The sequence below is a fragment of the Gorilla gorilla genome, chromosome 1 (genome assembly GCF_029281585.2).
Source record: "Gorilla gorilla gorilla isolate KB3781 chromosome 1, NHGRI_mGorGor1-v2.1_pri, whole genome shotgun sequence".
NCBI lineage: Eukaryota > Metazoa > Chordata > Mammalia > Primates > Hominidae > Gorilla > Gorilla gorilla.
The window spans coordinates 222,483,028-222,504,503 of record NC_073224.2 but is presented as its reverse complement, the minus strand read 5'-3'; the positions used below and the strand labels follow the sequence as shown (position 1 = coordinate 222,504,503).

The 21,476-nt window shown below is 51.2% G+C and overlaps 1 protein-coding gene and 1 long non-coding RNA gene across 3 annotated transcripts in view; one reads left to right on the top strand and one right to left on the bottom strand.

Moving 5' to 3' along the window:
• Window positions 1–655: 655 nt before the first annotated feature.
• RCC2 (regulator of chromosome condensation 2) overlaps window positions 656–21,476 on the bottom strand; it is a 32,995-nt gene continuing 12,174 nt past the window's right edge. For both annotated transcript variants that reach the window (XM_031012075.3, XM_055353610.2), the window contains exons 4-13: window positions 19,399–19,542; window positions 16,563–16,694; window positions 16,060–16,148; window positions 14,571–14,685; window positions 10,343–10,509; window positions 7,407–7,587; window positions 6,944–7,049; window positions 6,014–6,086; window positions 3,871–3,948; window positions 656–3,096 (exon numbers count right to left, since the gene is read on the bottom strand). In XM_031012075.3, coding sequence (XP_030867935.1) covers window positions 2,992–3,096; window positions 3,871–3,948; window positions 6,014–6,086; window positions 6,944–7,049; window positions 7,407–7,587; window positions 10,343–10,509; window positions 14,571–14,685; window positions 16,060–16,148; window positions 16,563–16,694; window positions 19,399–19,542 — 1,190 coding nt within the window. In that variant the 3' untranslated portion in view covers window positions 656–2,991. The remainder of the gene's footprint in view (window positions 3,097–3,870; window positions 3,949–6,013; window positions 6,087–6,943; window positions 7,050–7,406; window positions 7,588–10,342; window positions 10,510–14,570; window positions 14,686–16,059; window positions 16,149–16,562; window positions 16,695–19,398; window positions 19,543–21,476) is intronic.
• Window positions 13,667–14,253, top strand: LOC129525096 (uncharacterized). The gene is made up of 2 exons (XR_008669171.1): window positions 13,667–13,721; window positions 13,847–14,253. It is a non-coding gene; the product is annotated as an uncharacterized lncRNA (long non-coding RNA).

The following is a 21,476-nucleotide window of genomic DNA, read 5'->3' as shown; positions in this document are numbered from 1 at the left end:
GTTTCCTCCTAACTGGGCCAATGCCTGCCAGGAGGGGCTGGTCTGGACACTATTCAGCCAGTCAACACAAGGTGGCCAGCACTCGAGGTTCCAGGGATCCCAGGCATCTTTGCGGCTGCAGGGAGCCGGTGTCCTGTGCAAGGGTCTGGTCTAGGACTCTGCCCGGCATAGACTCAGCAGCAGCCTAGAAGCGAGAGTGTACGTGGTCTCTGAACCTACGACCAGCCTCCTGGTGCCCTCTGGTGGGCAGTTGGCCACAATGCCTGCACAGAGCAGCACTGGCCTGAAGCCACGGCTGGGGCCTGACCAGAGCCCCCTGCTGAAGTCTGGGGAGTGAGTGCACATGCAGTCACCGTGCTGGATGCCTCCCATGACTTATTTTTTCCTCTCAAAGCCCCAGTGAAAATGCGAAGAACTCCACTTCTGAATTGGACAACTGAGGTACTGACCCTGTCCCACTCCCCTACCATTTCATGGGGCAGAGTTGGGGGATCCACTCACTTCAACCAGTGCAGTTTAAACCTGGAAGCTCCCCTGGGGCCACCTGTCTCCTGGCACCACCTTCTGTGGGTGCCAGGGCTTAGGAGGTACACATATAAGGAGTTAAGAAAAACAGAGCTCCGTTCCAACCGAAAAAGAAATGCAGAATCCAAGACAGTAGACAATGATGTTGTTTATTTAAAATGTTTACTCCAAGAAATATATATATAAAAAAAATAATAAGACAATTACAGCACTAAACCAGGCACCTTCGACCAAATCACAACCTCCTCTTTGATTCCCCTTCACGCTAAGCCTCTTTCAAATTCTTTTTCCTGAGCTGGAAGACCAGTCAGATGCCCGCAGGGTCAGTGCCAAGCACATTCCCAACCGGGCAACTGTGTACCTTTCTCTAGGAGTGCACGACACCCTTCCCCCACCAACTCCTTGTTTTAAAGGATTTAACCCATTAGGAAGCCCATTTTTCAATCTAAGCCAGAAGGAGCTGCGGGACAAGGCAGTCTTCACTTTGAAGGTCCCTTTCCTGCTCCAGTCCCTGGGCTAGGGTTCTAGAAGAGGCTGGCTGCCAGGTTTACATGAGGCCACCGAAGATCTAAGTCCAGCTAAGCCCAGGGAGGCTCCTGCAAAGGCTGGGACCTCGGGTGCTGCGTCCTCAATCCTCTCGGTGACCACGACTCAAAGGAGAGACCTCAAGGGTGCCAGGAGCACAGGTGCCTGGGCTGCATTCCAGGAAAGAGACCTGTCCAGGGAAACGGATCAGGCTGTCGCATGGAAGCTTAAGTCAGAGATGGTGGTTTTGGGGTGATTTGGACAAATTAGGTTAGTTTAGCAAAGCTCTGAAGTAGCAGAAGCTTCTCCCCTGGACTACTGATTGAACACAGAACAAGAGATGTGCGTGGTGTCAGACTAAGTCTTAGAGAGATGCAGGCCAGTCTCCTCCCACAGGGCCTTGGGACTGGCAGGACAGACACTGCTACATGCCCTCCAAGGGCAGGAGTCACGGTAAGGAGCGACTGGGGTGGAAAATAGGGAAAAAAGCAACAACAACTAGATCATTTTTGGCATTTTAACATGGAGACAGTGACAAGTGGTAACAATAGCAAAAGAAAAAAAAAAAACTTGAAGAGACCAATATTTAACTTTCCCATCCACCCAAGTCTCACACTTAAGTTCTAGTCCCATCTCCCCCATAAGCACCACTGAACTAAATATCTATTTTAAAGCACCCAAACCAGTCCAGACCCTCTGGAAACCAAGAGCCCCAGCCACAGCTGTCGCCTCTCTTGGGTCCAGGCGAGAGGAGGGTTCCGGGAAAGGCACCTCATAACTCACTCAGCGCAGCACACACGGCGGCGAGCTCGGGCACGGGCACTTGACGGGGACGCAGGTGGCAGTCACAGCATCCGTGCTGACACGCAAGGAAGGGGACTCTTCGGTAATCCCAACTATTTGGTACCAGAGCCAAGCAAACGTGACTAAAGGGAGCTGGGTCAGCAGAACGGTACCCCGAGTCTCAGCAACAGGACGGCCCGCGCGAGGCAGGATCCAGGTGGGGGGAGAAAAAGAGACCAAAGCACAAGGCGATCGAGGCTGGCACAGAAAGGGCTGATCCTTCTTGCAAGGACTGGAGAATGCACTTGACTGCTGGCTGATCCACCTCTTAATCGACGAGTGCGCGTGACAAGGCTCAGCCCTGGCTCCACAGGGAGCCACCAAGCTGACTCAACTGATACAAATGTTCCCACCTCTGCCCCACCCCCAAGTCCCCATGGTTCCACAATCACCTGATTTTCATTTGGACCTCTTTAACAGCTAAAGTAGATATAAATGGCTAAACACAGATCCCCAATCCCCCACCAGGGGGGACACGGCCGATTCTATAATGTCGCAGCCAGAAGGCTGTGGGCGTACAGGCAGCCAAGGGGAGACACAGAACCGACACCGGCCTAGGCCCATCTGCAAGAAAAAGCGGAGAAGGAGTGACCCAGATGCTTCCGAAGCACGTGAGCGTGATTTTGGATGGAGGCGGGCCGGTGACTTTGCCTAGCTGCTGCCGGTTCCTGTAAGGGACATTTTTTCTGAGTAAATGGCGATTCCTCTTCCATGTGGCATCTGCTTGGATCACGATGCTAATTGTAACTGGAAAGGGGTGTTTTGGGGAGTGTATTCAGGAGAGGAAGAAAGAAAAAACTTAAAAAAAAAAACCTAGATTGCTCAAAGTTTCTGCCTCTTTTGTAGGAATGGTAAATCAACTATGAGCAAGTATTTTAATTCGACATTAAGGGAAAAAAAGGGACTTTGGAAAGCATACAGAAAAAAAGGTAGTTAACGTTGGATCATGTGTAAAACGGAACCTCAGGGAGTCTAAACAAAAATGCACCTTCGGTCAACTTTTGCTTGTTTAAATTCCTCGTTTGACTTCCCGTCCCAGTGCACATGGAAATGACAGCTGCCGCGAGAGGTGTGGAGTCGGAGGAGTCTCCGGGAGCATCAGAGGGTTCGGGGGTTGTATTCTGGCAGTTTCTTGATCTTCTCTTTCTCAGTCTCACTTTCATCTCTTGCTATCACCAAGGAGTGTGAGTAGCCCATGGCGACCTGGGGGGACAAATCAGCGTTGGGTGTGCCTGAGGCGCCTGGGCTAATTAATGCGTTGAAGAGACTCTGGAAACTGGGCTGCTAAAGCGGGTCAGCATGGAGAAAAACAGAGTGCCCTTGAAAACTGCAAAAAGCCCCTCTGCCCAAGACAGCTAGTTTCCATGTGACTGCCACCAACGCTCTGCCAATCAGAGCCTTCCAGGCTGCCCTGGGAGACCCAGCTGGAAGGAAGCCCACTGGGCCACCTCTTATCAGCAGGGACAGGTGGGGACATGGCTCCAGCTCCACTTCCATCCCCCCCCTTCTCTGGCTCACAATCCTGCCTGGGTGAGGTGCACCTCTCTGTGTCTTGGCAGACAGGGCCAGCAGGCTGGCTGACTGAGCCGCAGGGGCCTCACCCCGCCATCTGACTCCTGCAGCCACGCAGCCTCTACTCTATGGACCTGTGGACCTGCCTCCAGCCCAGCGGATCTGAGTCCTGGGTGTGATGGAGACGCGAGCGATGTGCTCGCCCAAGAGTGGATCTGCTGCGGCCAGTTGGTGCCATCTGTCATCAAGGGTGAGGACAGCCACCCAGCCTGGCCAGCAACCCTGTGCACTCTCTCCTGCAGATGATTGTTACCTCTCAAACAAATCTTAGCGTGAGACACCAGGAAAGCCAGCTGAGATGTTAAACAAGACAACCCAAACAGACTGCGATGATCAAAATCATGAGGAGTGACATACCACTGGGTACGGACATGTCCCCGAGCTGGCACAGCTGCCCCCACTCACCTGCTCTGAGAAAATGCCATCCAGAGTCTTCACCTCCTGGGCTGCAGTGGAAGACTTGGGCTTGTGGTCCCCGTAGCCCTGGCGAAGCAAACAAGATGTTCGCAATCGGGGATCCATGTGGCTCAGTCCACAAGTGGGGAATCACGGCAACTATTTCCTGGCCCCCACTAACCAGAAGCCAGTGATGATGCCCTCTGGCCCATGACAAGCCCGGCCACCCTTGCACACAAGGGCCAGGTAGAATCATCCAAGTTTATCCACAAAAGGTGCCGCCAGCAGGCGACTAGCGCTTAACCTAAGGAAGACCAAGGTGCCCAACTCTAGCCTGCAGGACTTCTGTGTGCACAAGTCCCTTCTGGGGAGTATGGCACTGGTGACAAGAGATGACACCACGAGTGCAGGAAGAATGGCAACTGCAGCCCTTCAAGACCAAAGCGACCAAGAACACGGGCTGACCAAATGCCCTTGATGCCTCCACCATCCAGAGTGGAATAATCACCATCCAAAACAAAAGAAAACAAGATAAAAGGGCTTAAGCGTGACAGGGAGACTATTAGCAATGGCACCAGAGAACCAGTTTCCCTCCCAGAGGTAGAAGGAACTGGACGAATTGGCGCAGCTAAGGGGGAGTCTTGTGCAAAGGTGTGGAGTTGGGCGATTGAAAGGTTGAAGGCCCTGGCTCAGGTGAAACAGAGGGTCCCACAGGGCGGGAGAGGAGGACCCTCCCTCCCCAGCCCAGGCCTGCCCACATGTCCCTGGTTTCATCTCCTGCCAGGCCCCACCTCGGGCCTTCCCACACAGTAGATGTTCCCTCCAAGGTGCCAGGCCAACTTCTCACCCTTGAGAAGCTCCCCAAAAAGTCTCCCTTGCTCCCCTCTAGTTTCAAAATTTATATTTAGAAGGTCAAAGTCTATTTCTGATAGGCCCCAGAAAACATCCTCCCTCCTCTAAGAACTATCTGTAGAAACTGGGCCAGGCTCTGTCTCTTTCCTGTCAATGGTTCAAATCGGGCCACCAGAGCATCTGAGCCAGACTCCAAGGGTGTGCAGAGCCCCGAGAAAAAGGTGCGTTCACCATCCATCCCAGCCACAGCTCAAGGGACCAAGGAGCGCCCTTCCTTCCCCTCCTCTCCATCAACCACAAGAGTACCTTGCAACCACAAGAGTGCAGGAGAGGGAGACAGACTGTGCTTCTAACAAGAAATAAGGGACTAAAACTAAGACCACCAAGAGTTAAGCGGAGAATCACACCGTGACTAGTGTAGGCAGATCAGGATGCACTCCACAGCCAAGCTAGTCTTCCTAACAAAAACTCAAAGACCCGCCTTGGCCGGGTGCGGTGGCTCACGCCTGTAATCCCAGCACTTTGGGAGGTTGAGGCGGGTGGATCACCTAAGGTCAGGAGTTCAAGACAGCCTGGCCAACATGGTGAAACCCCATCTCTACCAAAAATACAAAAATTAGCTGGGCGTGGTGGCAAACGCCTATAGTCCCAGCTACTCAGGAGGCTGAAGCAGGAGAACTGAGAATCATTTGAACCTGGGAGACAGAGGGTGCAGTGAGCCAAGATCGCGCCACTGCACTCCAGCCTGGGTGACAGAGAAACTCCATCTCAAAAAAAAAAGACTCACCTAGCACCAGGACCTAAGAATGAAAGACATTTGTTTGCGGAAGGCCACGTGTGAAATTGAGGGCCATGAGTTCTAACCTCATCACTCAAGTAACTGGTATTAACAACAGAAACACAGGTTTAAACTCAATTTGGAAAAATGAAGAATGTCCCCAAATCACCCACAACTGTGAGTTTCCCACTGACTTAGGCCTCCAGGGGAGAGGGAACAAACAGGCCCTTTTCCTACCATAACCCAACTGTGGTTTACAAAATGCGAGGGGAAACTGGATCTGAAAAGTCCCCATTTTCAGAGTTTACAAATATGCAGAGATGACTCAGAATTATCTGACTAGCACAGAATTGTCCTTGAAAACTCATGGGACTCAATTGTGTTGCAAACCTTAATACAATAAGGGGGGAATCCCAAATGTTTTTCTTCTGTGTGTTTTGGGAGACAGGTGGAGAGAACCCAAAGGCCATGAGCCACCCTGACTGGCTCCACTTCCCCTGACCCGCACAGGTGACAGCTTACCAGTTCCCCAAAGGTCGGTGACGGACCCCAGCTGATGGTGCTCTCGTCGGCGGCCACAATGATGCTGCTCTTCCTGCAAACAGGCAGGCTGTCACTGCAGGGCCAGCAGCCCCAGACCTGGACCCACGCAGCTATGGCTCAAAGGCATGAGTGTGAGCTGCCACTTTTCCCTTAGCGTACTCATTCCAAGTAGCAAACACAATAACAGGGCCAACAGGTTTCTCCTCAACCCTAAGATTGTTCCGTGTCAGGCCACTCAACGCTTCAACAAAACAACAAAGCCCTTAGACAGGCCTAGGAGCCAAAGGCAGGGGGCTCTCTCTCAGTGGGAGGTCGCTTTGGGAAGAGGAGACCAGATCAGGATAGAGTGAAAGCCTGTTCCAGAGGGAGCAGCCTTCATGCATAATGATTTGGGCAGGGCTAGAGGCTTCAACAGATTAAAGCCACGCCGACAGAGGCCCCTCATACTGTTCCACCCTCACCTGCCAGCTGATAAATCCAACTCCTCAGCAAGAAGTGCTAGCTAACTCAACAGGTGTCCTGAAATGAACTACAAACCACTGCTGCCAAGACAATGTCGTCTTCCCAGTGTCAGAGCAACTCAAGTCCTACTACGTTTCCAACTACGTATAATTTTCAACCTGCAGCGTAGGAATACATCAAGCTCTGCTTGTGTATTTCTTTGAACAGAAACCTTCAAAATGACTTTCTTCCCACAACACAGGGAACAGCCATCTGTTCCAGCAGCGAATGGGCCCTCTCCCCTCCTGTACCCCCGGACTCTGGGATTCAGTGTGTCAGATGGCCTGCTGAGGACAGCCCAACAGGCAGCAGAAACAGAGCCCCATCAGGGAGGGGCACCCCATGGGTGTGTCTGACACCCCCAAGAAAGGAAGAGACCTCATACCCACAGGAGATGCTGCCACCTACCCACAAGCCAGGCTCCGGATTCTCCAGCCGCAGAGGTCCTGCACTGCTTTTGGGTACATGGTAGATTCACGGGAGGTGTTGGTGGCCCCCCAGAAAAACAGACCACCTGAGGGAAGACAAAACATGTTCCCAGCGTGACCAGACATCAAGAGCTGAGTCTCATCTTCAGTATTATCAGCGTGAAAAGAGGACGGGATGGCAAACAAGTGTTCTGTCTAAAAGATAACTGGAGCCGGGCGTGGTGGCGTGCCCGTGCAGTCCTAGCTACTCAGGACGCTATGGTGGTAGGACTGCTTGAGCCCAGGAGTTCGACACCAGCCTGGACAACACAACGAGTTCCTGTCTCAAAAAAATAAAGAACACTGGGAGGTAAAGAGAATGGGGTTCGTGGTCTAGGGACAGGACAATGGCTACACGGTTCCGCACCAGAGCACTGATAAGCCAGGGGGCAGAAATCACTAACCCACTTCACTGACAGCAAAGGAGCAGGTGTAACCAGCATAGATCTGGGAAGCCCCACGCCCAGGGAAGTCAAACAGCTTCACCAGGCGGGGGACCATCTCATCCTTCTGCTCTGCGTGGCCCAGCCGGCCATAGCCACCGAAGCCCCAGGAGAAGACTCGCTTCTGGGAGTCCAGGACCAGCTGCAAGGAAAGAAAACACAGGGTTGGAACAAACAGACTTCCAACAGGCAACAAGAGGGCTCATCGTTTCTGTGCAGACAACCTGGTGCAAATGCTAAGGGCAAAGGAACAGCAACATTCAAGATCCCCTACCAGCTGGGCACGGTGGTTCACATCTAATCCCAACACTTTGGGAGGCCAGGGCGGGTGGATCACTTGAGGTCAGGAGTTTGAGACCAGCCTGGCCAACATAGTGAAACCCTGTCTCCAAAAACCAAAGAAATATCCTTTGCCTGCCTCCAGCAGAAAGATCCTCTACCTCCCACCTCCAGCAGTGGGGGAGGAGGCAACAGGAGCAAGTGTAGCAAAATGGCATGCATTCAATAAGCCCAGTTTGCTATTTTCTCTGCCAGGGACTCCATTTTCCAATCCTTTTTTGTCCTGTTTATTTATTTAAGTTACAAGTCTTAACCCTTTCCTTAATCAGAAGCAACAGGGCTATGTCTCCTGAGAGTTCGGCAATCATTTGATTCCCATTACAACAGAGATTCGGCCAGGCGCAGTGGCTCATGCCTGTAATCCTAGCATGTTGGGAGGCCGAGGCAGGTGGATTGCCTGAACTCAGGAATTCAAGACCAGCCTGGGCAACATGGTGAAACCCATCTCTACTAAAATACAAAAAAATTAGCTGGGCACAGTGGTGTGCACCTGTAATCCCAGCTACTCAGGAGGCTGAGACAGGAGAATCTCTTGAACCTGGGAGGCGGAGGCTGCAGTGAGCCGAGATAGTGTCACTGCACTCCAGCCTGGGTGACAGAATGAGACTCCATCTCAAAAAAAAAACAAAAAACAAAAAACAAAAAAAAACAGATTCAATTGCAGAAAGAACAGAAGAGAAAAGGCCTACCTGTTCCTGGATTTTTCGTTTTTTTGCCCCCCCTCGAGAGGGTCTCGTGCTCTGTTACCTAGGCTGGAATGCAATGGCACGATCACAGCTCACCACAACCTCCACCTCCTGGGCTCAAGTGATTCTCCTACCTCAGCCTCCCAAGTCGCTAGGACTTGGGTGTGCACCACCATGCCCAGCTGATTTTTGTGGTTTTTTTGTAGAGATGGGGGTCTCACCATGTTGCTCAGGCTGGTCTCAAATGATCTGCCCACCTTGGCCTCCCAAAGTCCTGTGATTACAAACATGAACCACTGCGCCCGGCCTGGATTTTTCTTTAGACTTCCCTCACCCACAGGTACAGAGGTAACCTGTACCTGGTCACTGATGAAATGAACTCAGAGACACTTCAAGTGTTTAAGATTTATCTTCTTCAGTCTCGTTTTCCCATCTTCTGACATGCCAATTCAGTTCTTTGATGTTTCATGTCTAAACCATGTGAATCTACAACTTACTAAAAAACTTGGCCTATAAGGCCCTAAACAAGAGCCAACTTTATTTCCCCTGACTACATCAGACAAAACAAATCAGTTTTTGGACTTGCACAAACTGAAATCTCCTACCCTAGTCCTAGCCCAATTCCCTGGGCATTCTTCATCGGCAAGAAGATTCCAAGGGAAGGAGGTGGTGAGCTGAGACCACTCAGTGGGGAGGACCAATTTGATCTCTGGAATCCTAGCCCAGGCTTTTACAACAAAGCATAGAACAAAGAGACTCCTAGGCATTCTCAGACAGAACCACAGGAAGGCCATTAAAATTAAAAGATACACTAACAGCCGGGCACGGTGGCTCACACCTGTAATCCCAGCACTTTGGGAGGCCGAGGCAGGTGGATCACGAGGTCAGGAGTTTGAGACCAGCCTGGCCAACATGGTGAAACCCCATCTCTACTAAAAATACAAAATTAGCCAGGAATGGTGGCAGGTGCCTCTAATCCCAGCTACTCAGGAAGCTGAGGCAGGAGAATAGCTTGAAACAGGAAGACAGAGGTTGCAGTGAGTTGAGATCCCACCACTGCATTCCAGCCTGGGTGAAAAAGTGAAACTCCGCCTCAAATAAAAAAAATAAAAAAAAAGATACACAAACAAAAGATTGCACTGCAGTTTATCTAAAGTGACCTTTAAAGAAACAACCTAGGCCGGGCGTGGTGGCTCACACCTGTAATCCCAGCACTTTGAGAGGCCGAGGTGGGCAGATCACCTGAGGTCAGGAGTTTGAGACCAGCCTGACCAACATGGAGAAACCCTGTCTCTACTGAAAATACAAAACTAGCCGGGGCATGGTGGCGCATGCCTGTAATCCCAGCTACTCGGGAGGCTGAGGCAGGAGAATTGCTTGAACCTGGGAGGTGGAAGCTGTGGTGAGCCGAGATCACGCCATTGCACTCCAGCCTGGGCAACAAGAGCGAGACTGTCTCCAAAAAAAAAAGAGGGGGGGGGGGGGGCGACAACCTACTGATTAAAAACGACTCACATCCCCAGTATGGGGCACCATCTACTGACCTGGAAAGATGTCTGTGATGTTATGTTAGATAAAAGCCAAAAGCAGAAAGTGCTTACCTTAAGGTGCAGGTGAGGGCGGCAAAACATCTACGTGTTTAAGATGTGTCTATTTAAATCACGGGAGAAGTTAACATAGGAGGCAGTGACAGGGAACCCTGCCCTGGGACCAAGGACCCTTTGGCCAAGGTGCAAAAAGCCCTCTTGAAGAAGCAAGCAGATGTCTACCTGGGATCAGTTCCTAGCCAAAGCCAAGCGTCAGGAAACTTCAGCATAAACACCCCCTCCATCCTGGTGCGACTCTCAGGAAGTGAGAAAAGCCGAGCCTCACCGTGTGGTTAGCGCCACAGGCCACGTCTCGTACAACCACGTTTGGTACAGGCAGAATCTGTCCATCTTTCGTCTTCTCAATGAAGATGGCCACTCGCCGGGGAACTAGTTCACAGTCATACTCTATCCGCTGTGCCCGGGCGATGAACTTCCCATCTGAGTTGTGTCCTGTAGAGACCACAGAGCCGGCCATCAGCAGCAGCACAAGCACAAGGGACGCGTCAGTGTGCTCACACGGAGTCTGTAGTGAGCCCCAGCAGCACCCCAATCTGGCCCTTCTGGGCCTTAGACCAGCACACGTTGGTCAACAAAGGCAGCATTTCCAATCTGAGGCACAGCACAGTGAGTGGGTCAGTGAAATCAATTTTGTGAGCTAAGACCAGTTATTTTTTAAAAACGAATAGAACAGAATGGCAAAGAATACTATACACATAATAATGGCACCATGTTACAACAATTCCAGGTAAGGTATTATACGTTCAGATTGGGTTGCAAAAGAAAACTTATTTCTTACAATGGGTTACAGTCAAAAAAGTTGAAGCTGCTGATCAAGGAATGGTCTATCAAGTAAGATCTCTACCCCACTGGAGGGACCACAAGGAGCCCCTGAAAGGCCAAGAATAGACAGAAAAGCTCGACACACAACCCCAGGCCTCTGTTTTTACCAGTAACCTAAACATATGGTTATGGGTGGCTAAGGCCTGCAATTCCCACACTCCGAATGACCCAGGGACTGGTTCACAAAGACCCAGCTCAGCACACCACACACCAGGAGCCCGGCTGCTCCAGTCCTGAGAACACGCCAGACACCCAAGCTCCTGCAGCCACCTGCAGCAGCAGGGCTGCTAAGTAGTTTATAGTTTTAAACTGCTCCTGTTCCCACACTGTGATCATCAGTTTGGTCGGGCACGGTGGGTCACGCCTGGAATCCCAGCACGCTGGGAGGCCAAGGTGGGTGGATCACCTGAAGTGAGGTGTTTGAGACCAGCCTGGCCAACACAGTGAAGGCCTGTCTCTACTTAAAAAAACAAAAACAAACAAACAAAGATTAGCTGGGTGTGGTGGTGGGTGCCTATAGTCCAGCTACTTGGGAAGGCTGAGGCAGAAGAATCGCTTGAACCTGGGAGGTGGAGGTTGCAGTGAGCAGAGATCATGCCACTGCACTCCAGCCTGGGCGACAGAACAAGATTCTGTCTCCAAAAAAAACAAACGAAAAAATTTGTTGTTATCAGTTTGTAAACTAGCCCCTGGCTTGTGGCTAATCCCCCTCCATATGGCACGCTGGTGTGCACCTCAGCCCTTATTGGTATGTGTGTTTTTGAGCCCTGTGCTATTTAAATACAGTCAGCCCTCCATGGCCACAGGTTCAACCAACTGTGGTCCAAAAATATCTGGGGGGAGGAGGAAACAAGGGAAAAAAAAAAGATAATAAACAATACAAGTAAGACCATACAGTAGAACTACTTACATAACATTTACATCACATTAGGTACTGAAGCAATCTAGAGATGATTTTAAGTATATAGGTTACATGCAAATACTATGCCATTTTATGTAAGGTACTTGAGCATCTTAAGATCTTGGTATCCACAGGGGGTACTGGAAGCAATCCCCCAGGTTACCAAGGAGCAACTGCACCCTGGAATCACAACTACGCTACACACAATAAAACTCCTGGGCTTGTTTACAGGGCGCCTTATAACACTCATCTCATAAGCAGGTTCTTTTTTTTTTTTTTTTTTTTTTGAGACGGAGTCTCACTCTGTCGCCCAGGCTGGAGTGCGGTGGCATGATCTCTGCTCACTATCACTGTCTTATGACAGCAGTTCTCTACTGTTGACATAATCCCTTCCAGTGGAACATCTGTCCATTTAAAAGTCTGAGGGTCTTGGCTGGGCGCAGTGGCTCACGCCTGTAATCCCAGCACTTTGGGAGGCTGAGGTCGGCGGATCACGAGGTCAAGAGATTGAGACCATCCTGGCCAACATGGTGAAACCCCGTCTCTACCAAAAATACAAAAATTAGCCAGGTGTGGTGGCGCACGCCTGTAGTCCCAGCTACTCAGGAGGCTGAGGCAGGAGAATCACTTGAACCCGGGAGGCGGAGGGTGCAGTGACCCGAGATCGCGCCACTGCACTCCAGCCTGGTGACAGAGCAAGACTCCGTATCAAAAAAAACAATAAAAGTCTGAGGGTCCCCACTAAGAAATTCCCCCACCTTCTGGCTACGATGAATTTAAGAGCATCACAGTAAATAGAATGCACTTCCGGATATGTCGCTACTTTTCTCACAAAAATGCTATTTTTAAACACTTGCACTCTTCTGGACAAGGTTTCAGCAAGGCAGTCAACAAATGATTAGAGTCCTTTTATTTGCTATCGACACAGTGGATACCGAACAGACACAATTCCCAGACAGGAGAGGAGGCACATTTGGTGACTGCTTTTTCCACCTCCTTTAAAGAACTGCACCCATCTGCTTTCTCCAGAAGTACAGGACAGAAGCTACTCCAGAAAACATCGAACAGCGGGCTTCCCCGTCCCTCTAGAGGGGTGACAGCTCTTTAAAATAAAGTTAAATGGTATGGCTGGGCACGGTGGCTCATGCCTGTAATCCCAACACTTTGGGAGGCCGAGGCGGGTAGATCACTTGAGATCAAGCGTTTGAGACCAGCCTGGTCAACATGGTGAAACCCCGTCTCTACTAAAAATACAAAAAAAATTAGCTGGGTGTGGCAGCGGGCGCCTGTAGTCCCAACTACTTGGGAGACTGAGGCGGGAGAATCGCTTGAACCAAGGAGGTGGAGGTTGCAGTGAACTGAGATCACACCACTGCACTCCAGCCCGGATGACAGAGGGAGACTCCGTCTTTCTTATCTTGGCGTTGCCCAGCCCAGTTCAGTGCACTGCAAAAAAGGGGGCACAAGGCATGAGTGTGTGTGGATGAGACACGGCCATAGTCGGATTTAGGTTCATTCTAAAAGTGATCTATCTGGATTTGGACAACGAAACAAACACCTGCCTTAAAGCAAGTAATACGCTGAGAATAAGCGATTCTGTAGCTACAAATCAAGCCGATTTCCAAACTACCTGCAAGTTGAGTGTAACTGAGCACCTGCGAATTTGTACAAAGTGCTTACATGGTGCCTGGCACACACAGTCACTGCTCCATGAAAGTGAGCCGTTTTTATCACCAACAGCATGTCATGCTTCCTGACGGAAAATCGACTTGCCGGGGTGCAGAGGGGAGGCCAAGGCAGCAGGAGCGCGCACGTGGCAGGAAGCGGACCGCTGCTGGGCACCGCAGCAGGGCTGTGGCCATGGAAACCGCTCTCCAACTGTCTCGGGCTCCGCCCCGGCAACCAACGCGAAATGTGAAATGTGCGTAAGGGGCTGTTCTCTCTTATTCACTTCTGACTTGAAGTATATTTAGTTTCACAAAGTCACTGTTCCCCGAGGCTAAGGCCAGCGGGCTCGGCGCTATTTTTACCTTTTCCATCTGCCAGGCGCTGCGGCTGCAGGAGAGCGCGCGGCCAGCAGAGGGCGCCCGCGCCACACCTCGCGGAGGCCTCCCCAGAGGGGCTGGAGTGGAGGCAGAGCCACAACCGGGAAGCGCACTTCAGGGAACCGCACTTAGGGTCCGACGGGAAGGAGAACGGAGACCATCAGGTTGGAAGACACTCCCCCCACTAACTGAGAACTGATGCCTGAATTCTCCTTTTCCACCAATGAGATCGAAGAAACAAGTTTCTGGACAACTAGATTCTGGCTAGGGATGACGCACGGGGAGGGGGTCCACCAGGGCTCCTCACGTGGCAACCCGAAATAATCGCCCAGGCCAGGGTTTCCAGAACAACGTTCATTTTGCGTAATTTTCTCATTTTCAATAAAGGCATAATCTTTAAATGTGAAATTGAATGAAGGTGGTCTGATTTTTTTTTTTTTAACTTTGAAATCCCTTTATATAAATGAATTCCCAAATCAGAAAAAAAGAAATCTTTTGTCGGACTCCAGTCCCAACTTTTCCATTGAGGCAGTGTTGCAATACTCCATAATCCTGTGAATGAGGACGCGCTGTTCTGCTGAACGTGAGATCCACTTAACGGACAAAGGCTATTATCTGAGATCAATTACCCACATTTCTAACACGTGTGTGCAGCCCCACACTGATCTCTAGTTCTGAATATATACAGTTAGATTACAGAGCTTTTAAAAAATGTACTTCCATACCCAGCTGACCATATTCAGGGCACCCAAAGGAATAGAGGTTTCCTTTGCAGTCCATTATCATACTGAATTCAGCCCCACAGGCCATTTTGGTAATTGGCTGGCCGTTGTACATTATCTGAAAAGACAAGAAAGGAGACTTTCATTTTTTTTAAAGACTGATAAAAAGCCTCTACCTCTCTGCATGTTGGTGGGAAACAATTACTAGGTTACAAACGGGAGTTTAATAAACTCAGTAATTCTGAAGGCAAAAGCTGAAGGCATTTCTAGAACACAAAGCTTAGAAGGTATGTAAAGAAGCACCCTCAGACCCCCACCCTCCCAGCACAGAGCAGTTCAAAGCCTAGCCACTGTCTCTTTAAGATCAATAAAACCAAGTCCCTCCCTTCCTTCATCACCTAGACCACTAATTAGGCACTTAGCATTCTTCTGCCTTTAGTAGTAGTTTGTTTTTAAGGTATAAATCTCACCCCTCCAACTCAAGTTTCTTAGAAAAAAAAAGACTGCCTATCTCTCCTGGGCGCGGTGGCTCACACCCAGCACTTTGGGAGGCCGAGGCAGGCAGATCAGGAAGTCAAGAGATGGAGACCATCCTGGCCAACATGGTGAAACCCCGTCTCTACTAAAAATACAAAAATTAGCCGGGCGTGGTGGAGCATGCCTGTAGTCCCAGCTACTCGGGAGGCTGAGGCAGGAGAATCGCTTGAATCCGGGAGGCGGAGGTTGCAGTGAGCTGAGATCGCGCCACTGCACTCTAGCCTGGCAACAGAGCGAGACTCTGTCTCCCCTCCAAAAAAAAAAGACTGCCTCTCTCGTATTTGTGTTCTAAGCATCTGGCTGGTGACTTTATACAAGGTCAAAACAAAGTATTTGGGGGAAGTACAATTACATCCATATAACATCACTCACTTTCTTTGGAACAGAACAGGCTTACGACAAGGCATTTCTAACAGACTTCTCCATTTGGAAACAAAATGTTTTCAGGATGGTTTTCAACCCGACCACAAACTAAGCCTGTTTTAAAAACTATAGCAAGGCTGTGTGCAGTGGCTCACACCTGTAATCCCAGTACTTTGGGAGGCCGAGGTGGGTGGATCACCTGAGGTCAGGAGTTCCAGACCAGCCTGAGCAACATGGAGAAACCCCGTCTCTACTAAAAATACAAAATTAGCCAGGTGTGGTGGCACATGCCTGTAATCCCAGCTACTCCAGAGGCTGAGGCAGGGGAATCACTTGAACCCGGGAAGCGGAGGTTGCAGTGAGCCGAGATTGCGCCATGGCACTCCAGCCCGGGCAAAAAGAGTGAAACTCCGTTCTCAAAAAAAACCAAAAAAAACAAAAAAACAAAAAAACCCTACAGCATGTAACTAAACATCCAGACCCTGTTTTTACAAGGGGTAAATTAACTCAAACGGAGACCCCACCTTAGAAAATCAAACACAAAAGTAAAGAGAAACAAAAAGCCGTGGAGCCGGAGCTGAGGAGGGGTCACCTGCGCGGGGCTGGGAACAGCGTCTGTCTGGTTGCCAAGGCCCAGCTGCCCCATCTTGTTTTCCCCAAACGCAAACACGGAGCCCGTTTCTGGAAGGAAGGAAAAATATCACAAAAGGGAAGATAATGGTGAATGTTTTGAACTAGATTTAGAATCAAAGGCATCAAAATAATAAAAACAGCTCATTTGCCAGGGAGAAGGCAAGTGAGACTGCCCAAAAGCTGGCAGTGCAGACGCTTCACAGCAAAGCCATTTCACATCAGAAACTGGGTGTGCAGAGAAACACAGGGCAGCGTCTCCTACTCGCAGATGGGCCTCCTATGGCCACTGGGGAGGCTCCCAATGCCCTCAAGAAGCCACTCCATACCCAGGTTTCTCAGGGCCTCTTTCTGATCCTGACCAAGAGTCACAAGGGTAACTCCACCACCCCATGCCCCATCCCCAAGGCAGACCATCTGGCCTCTTGCCAAACTGAAAGGAGACACCAGCAGCCACCTCCTTACCCGTCAAGGCCAAGGTGTGGTTCCGCCCACATGCTGCAGACACAATCACTTCGTGGCTAAGACCCTCGATGAGTCTAGGGGCTTCTACTCTCTTGGTGTCACCATGTCCCAGCTGCCCCTTCTCATTTCGACCTGCAGATCACATGAGAGAAAGTAGAAAAGAGAGAGGGTGGTCCAGGCGGCACCACCAGGAGAAGGCGAGTACAAACACACTCTCAAATGATGCCCATCTGTCTCTGGAAGGTACCCTCCAAATTCCCAACAACAGCCAAGATCCAGAGCAAAGAACGCCCCGGCCCTCTGCCCACTGGAATGGCGCCTGCTGCAGCTCCCCGGACCTCCTTCCCTGGGGCAGCAGCGGGACCACCCGTGCACACCTCCCACGTCTCTGCTACAAAGGGAAATGAGAGGCTCAGTGTGGTAGGGACACCATGCACAGGCGGGCATGCTCGCAGAAACACGCCGTTCCCACTTAGAGTGCCTGCAAGACAACCACCCCGTCCCTACCCTCTGAGATGTATTTTAAGACAGCACCCCATTTTGACACCTGGCTCACCAGAGTTTAATCACTTTGGTGCTCTGGGCATCCACTGAGGACCATTTGGTGTCTGCCCAATATTTCTCTTCCTTTTTCTACCCTGTAAATGGTGCTCACATAACAGTGCCAATCCCACCCCTAGGGATCGCCCCTCAAGGACTCTCAGCCACAGGAACCCTGGTGACAAAGCACAGATCCGCCCTCAACAGAACACACCCAGCCCCACCTCCAGGACTGCTGCAGGTGCGACCAAGGCCCTGTATGTGAATTCCAGCGGAAGGCAGGCCTGAGGGCCAACCCCTACCCCCAAGTCCTCTGCAGAACCAAATTCAACTCCAAACAGACGTGGAAGTTGGGTGGGCCAAAAGGAGGGCTGGGAGCCCCTACACCGCATCTAGGTTTCAACACAAACTACCAAGTTCCAAAACAAAAATTCAACTGGCCACTCTCGGATCCCTCCCGATAAGAGAAAAACCACACATGTAACCTGACGTGGAGAAACTGACGGAGATCTTACAGTGGTGAGAATTCAGGGCGATTCTAGGGGGTTTTGCAACCTTCTCCAGCAATGAACTTTTCACCCTTAGGTTGTGATAAAGGCAGACAGCAGAGCCATTAAGATGAGTTCCAGCTGTCCTGGAGAAGGCTTGCAGGAGCAGCCTCTGACTACAGAAGGAATTGCGACGAAGGGAAACCAGCCTCTAACTCGCTCTAATTAAAGAATGGCGGGCTGAAGGGCCAGCACTGGCACTCGAGCAGGAGAGGCAGATACACCAGCTTCCAATGGGAGCTGCCCAAGTTCACGTGAAAGGCACGTGAATACAGAGCAACAAGTGCAAGTCTCAGTGGACTGAGATGTGGCAGGACAGGGTGAGCGGGCCACAGATGGAGACCCCACATGAGCAATGCGTCAGCCACCCTCCCATGGTACTCTACACTCACACCAGACGCCGCCCCTCTGCCTTCTAGAGTGGCGAGCAGTGGGCCTGTGACACCTCCAACCCTGTCCTCACCAACTGCACTGTCTGCTCGGGGATCACACGTCTTGATGGCGGGACATACATTGTCCCTGCCCACAGGGTCAGAACTGAGGGCGCTTTCAGAGCCACCACGCAAGTGAAGCTCAGCGAGAGATCAGAACTAAGGTATTTTAAGTTTGGAACACTGACATAAAAGGCTGTGTTCAGTGCTGGAACACAAAGTAGGAGGGGTGCTCTGGGGGAAGGGACACACATCTATGCCAACCAGGAGAAAACAAAAACTGGCAATGTCAGCATGTCATCAAGAGACTATAAAGTATAAATTTGGGCCAGACACACTTTAGCTTTTTTCAACAGAATTACAAAATTAGCCATGTGCAGGGAAGACAACAGATGTTAATATATTTGGACTTTGGTACAGCAGCTCATGAAATCACAAAAAACGGTTCAAACAGCCCAAAATAAAAATGCAGTCATATGGACTAAAAGCTAGCCAGAGGACCAGCGACAAAGGGTGGGGACAAACGCCAATATGCCCCGCTGGAGGCAGAGGCCGGGAGCCACCAAAAGGACTGGGGATAAAATGAGCCTTAGCCCATACCCTATGATTGGAATGATCTGGAAGAGGACACGGGCAGGAATGGGCCGGCCGGCTGCAGAGGACAGTGCCGTGGACAGAGGCTAACAGAAGAACTGGAACCCATCCGAGTGCCCAGGTGAGGAAAAACAGAAGGGAAAGCCGAACAACTCCAAAAAAGCAAACTGAAGTATCTGGGGAAATATCCTAAGAAGCAGACAACACGGACAGTGAGCTGCCAAGCCTGCAGACCAGACTTGCGCAGACCTCAGACACGAGGGCCATGGCGGCAGGGACGCAGCATCCTATGACATGAGGCGGGAGGTAGAAAAGCCAGTGGCATTTCAAGTGGCAGCAACAGAGGTCTCATGTCATATCGTGCCTCAAAGAGGAAGGAAACTGTCTGCTGGAAGGACAGCCTGCCTAACACACTCACATACCTCAGTATCAGAAAAGATCAAGCTTCGGGCAGAAGATTCAGGAAAATGTTCCTTGTGTAAACACAAGGAATCAAAGAAGTAGGGGCTGCGTATGGGCAAAAAATGTCAGGGGGGAAGGGGATCTGCATGTAGCGTGCAGACAAGAGACGAGCTGGGAATTAGGAAAAAAGACGTGGGCTGTGAACGAAGGAGCCCAGCCTTATAAGACGCGAGTCTCTTTTCCAGGCAAACAGAAGAACGTGCTGTGTGGGGACAGCTGGTGACAGTGGTCCCCAGTGCCCAGCACCCGCACAGTACTCACCCCAGCTCCACAGCTTCCCTTCCGTGGTGATGAGGAGGCTGTGTGCAGCACACGAGCCCGAGACCACTGTCCGCACCCGGACCCCCGCCAGGCACCCATATCTGTGGGGCCCCCACAAATTCTGACCGAGATTGCGGTAAGCAGCTGCAGAGAGAATGAGAATGCAGATCAGACACCTGGGGTGGGGGGGTGACCTCCAAAATGTCACTGGCCACCAAGCAGCCACTTCCCGAGGGTACCAGGGACAGGTGTTCCTCGGGTGCCACCCTGCCTTGGCTGTTGGGAGGCTGCACAAGGATCGCGTTTGCACTTCGAATCTCTGCGATGCCTCTGAAGGCCCAAAAATCAAAATACCCAGAAGCTGGCATAGGCCTGGCATCACCTGCCACCTTTACACCCATTCGGCCCCAGCCCCCTCTCTGGGTCCCACCTCTCACAGGGCTCAGCCCCACGTGTTCTGCCATTGAGCACGCCCACCCCCAAGTGCCCGGGACCTGGTGCGAGGCCTGTCCAGGAGGCAGGAGTGCTGGCTTTCCACAGCCGTCAGCTGAGGAAGAGGCTGACCCAGGAAACCCCGCTCACCCCGACAGTAACCTACCCCTCCTCCTCACTCCCTGCCGCCTGCCCCTCCTTTCCCAGGCTCTCCTGCCCTCCATCTCCGGCCTTCACCCTGGGCCAGAAGGCTCTTTCTGAGGGGTGACCCGAGTGTCCTGTCTTCATGTTCCCAGCAGGTCCATCAGGCCCCTTGAGGAGGGGCACTGCTCATACAGTATCCCCCCACCTCCTGCTCCCTTCTCACCCGTCCAGTGTGACAGCCACTTCATGACTCCCCTGACCCCCACCCATATATTCGCTTCCCCTAGAATGTCCTTCCCACCTCCTACTTCTTCCTCAAAGCTCAAGTCAAGCACCAGTTCGCCTCCTTGGGGAAGCCCTCCAGGGCAACATCCACTGAGAAATCTCCTTCCCCCAGGGCTCCCCTGCCCCAGCTCTGCTCAGCCCTGCTCAGCCCACCACAGCTCTCTTCCTGAGCCCCCCAGCCCTCCCACTCCATGAGAAGCCACCCAGGGCTAAAGCTGTAGGCTCCCTCCAGCCTAGACCCTCACAAATGCCTGGCACGCAGTGAGCACTCAATGGGAAAGAAAACCACAGCACCTTCCTCACAAACCCCCCTTCACACCCTATTAGAGGATGGGGCAGGGCCAATTTCTTACTTTTCTTTTTTTTTTTTTTTTTTTTTTTTGAGACAGTTTCGCTCTGTTGCCCAGGCTGGAAAGCAGTGGCGCAATCTCGGTTCACTGCAACCTCTGCCTCCCAGGTTCAATTGATTCTCCTGCCTCAGCCTCATGAGTAACTGGGATTACAGGCGTGTGCCATCACACCCAGCTAATTTTTGTATATTTAGTAGAGAGGGTTTCACCATATTGGCCAGGCTGGTCTTTAACTCCTGAGCTCAAGTGATCCACTTGACTCAGCCTTCCAAACTGCTGGGATTACAGGCGTGAGCCACCATGCCCAGCAATCTTAATTTTTGAAATTGAGACGCTCAAGAGTATTTCCAGGATTGTGGTGATTATCCTGAAATGCTAGCCACTGCCAAATTGAGTGTGTAAGACTGATCCAATGTAGGAACTGATAAAAAGGCTACAATGTCTCTATCAAGCGCCTGGCTGCCTAGAAAGCATCTGTGAAGTACGTTCCAGCCCCACCCTCTGCCCTCAGCAGAGGGCGCCACATGCTCCCTCATTCAGGTGCGGGGGCAAGTGGGCAAGACTCCTGGCCGCAGGGGGGCAGGGGCCAGCCGATCCCGCATGGCACCTGAAGCAGCACACCTGCAGACACCTCCCCTGAAAGGAGGAAGAGGAACATCAACAATTTCCTGGGGAAAGAGCAAACCAAAAATAAAAGCCTCATGGTCTATATTAAAACTTAAGAAAAACTCAAGGAGGTGGCACCTAAATTAAGATTCAGGAACTGTATTAAACAAAACTCGGAAGGGAAAAAGAGAAACCCAAGGTCTCTTTGTCATGAAGATAAAATGATGGCATGATTGACGAGTATCATCACGACCCTGTGCC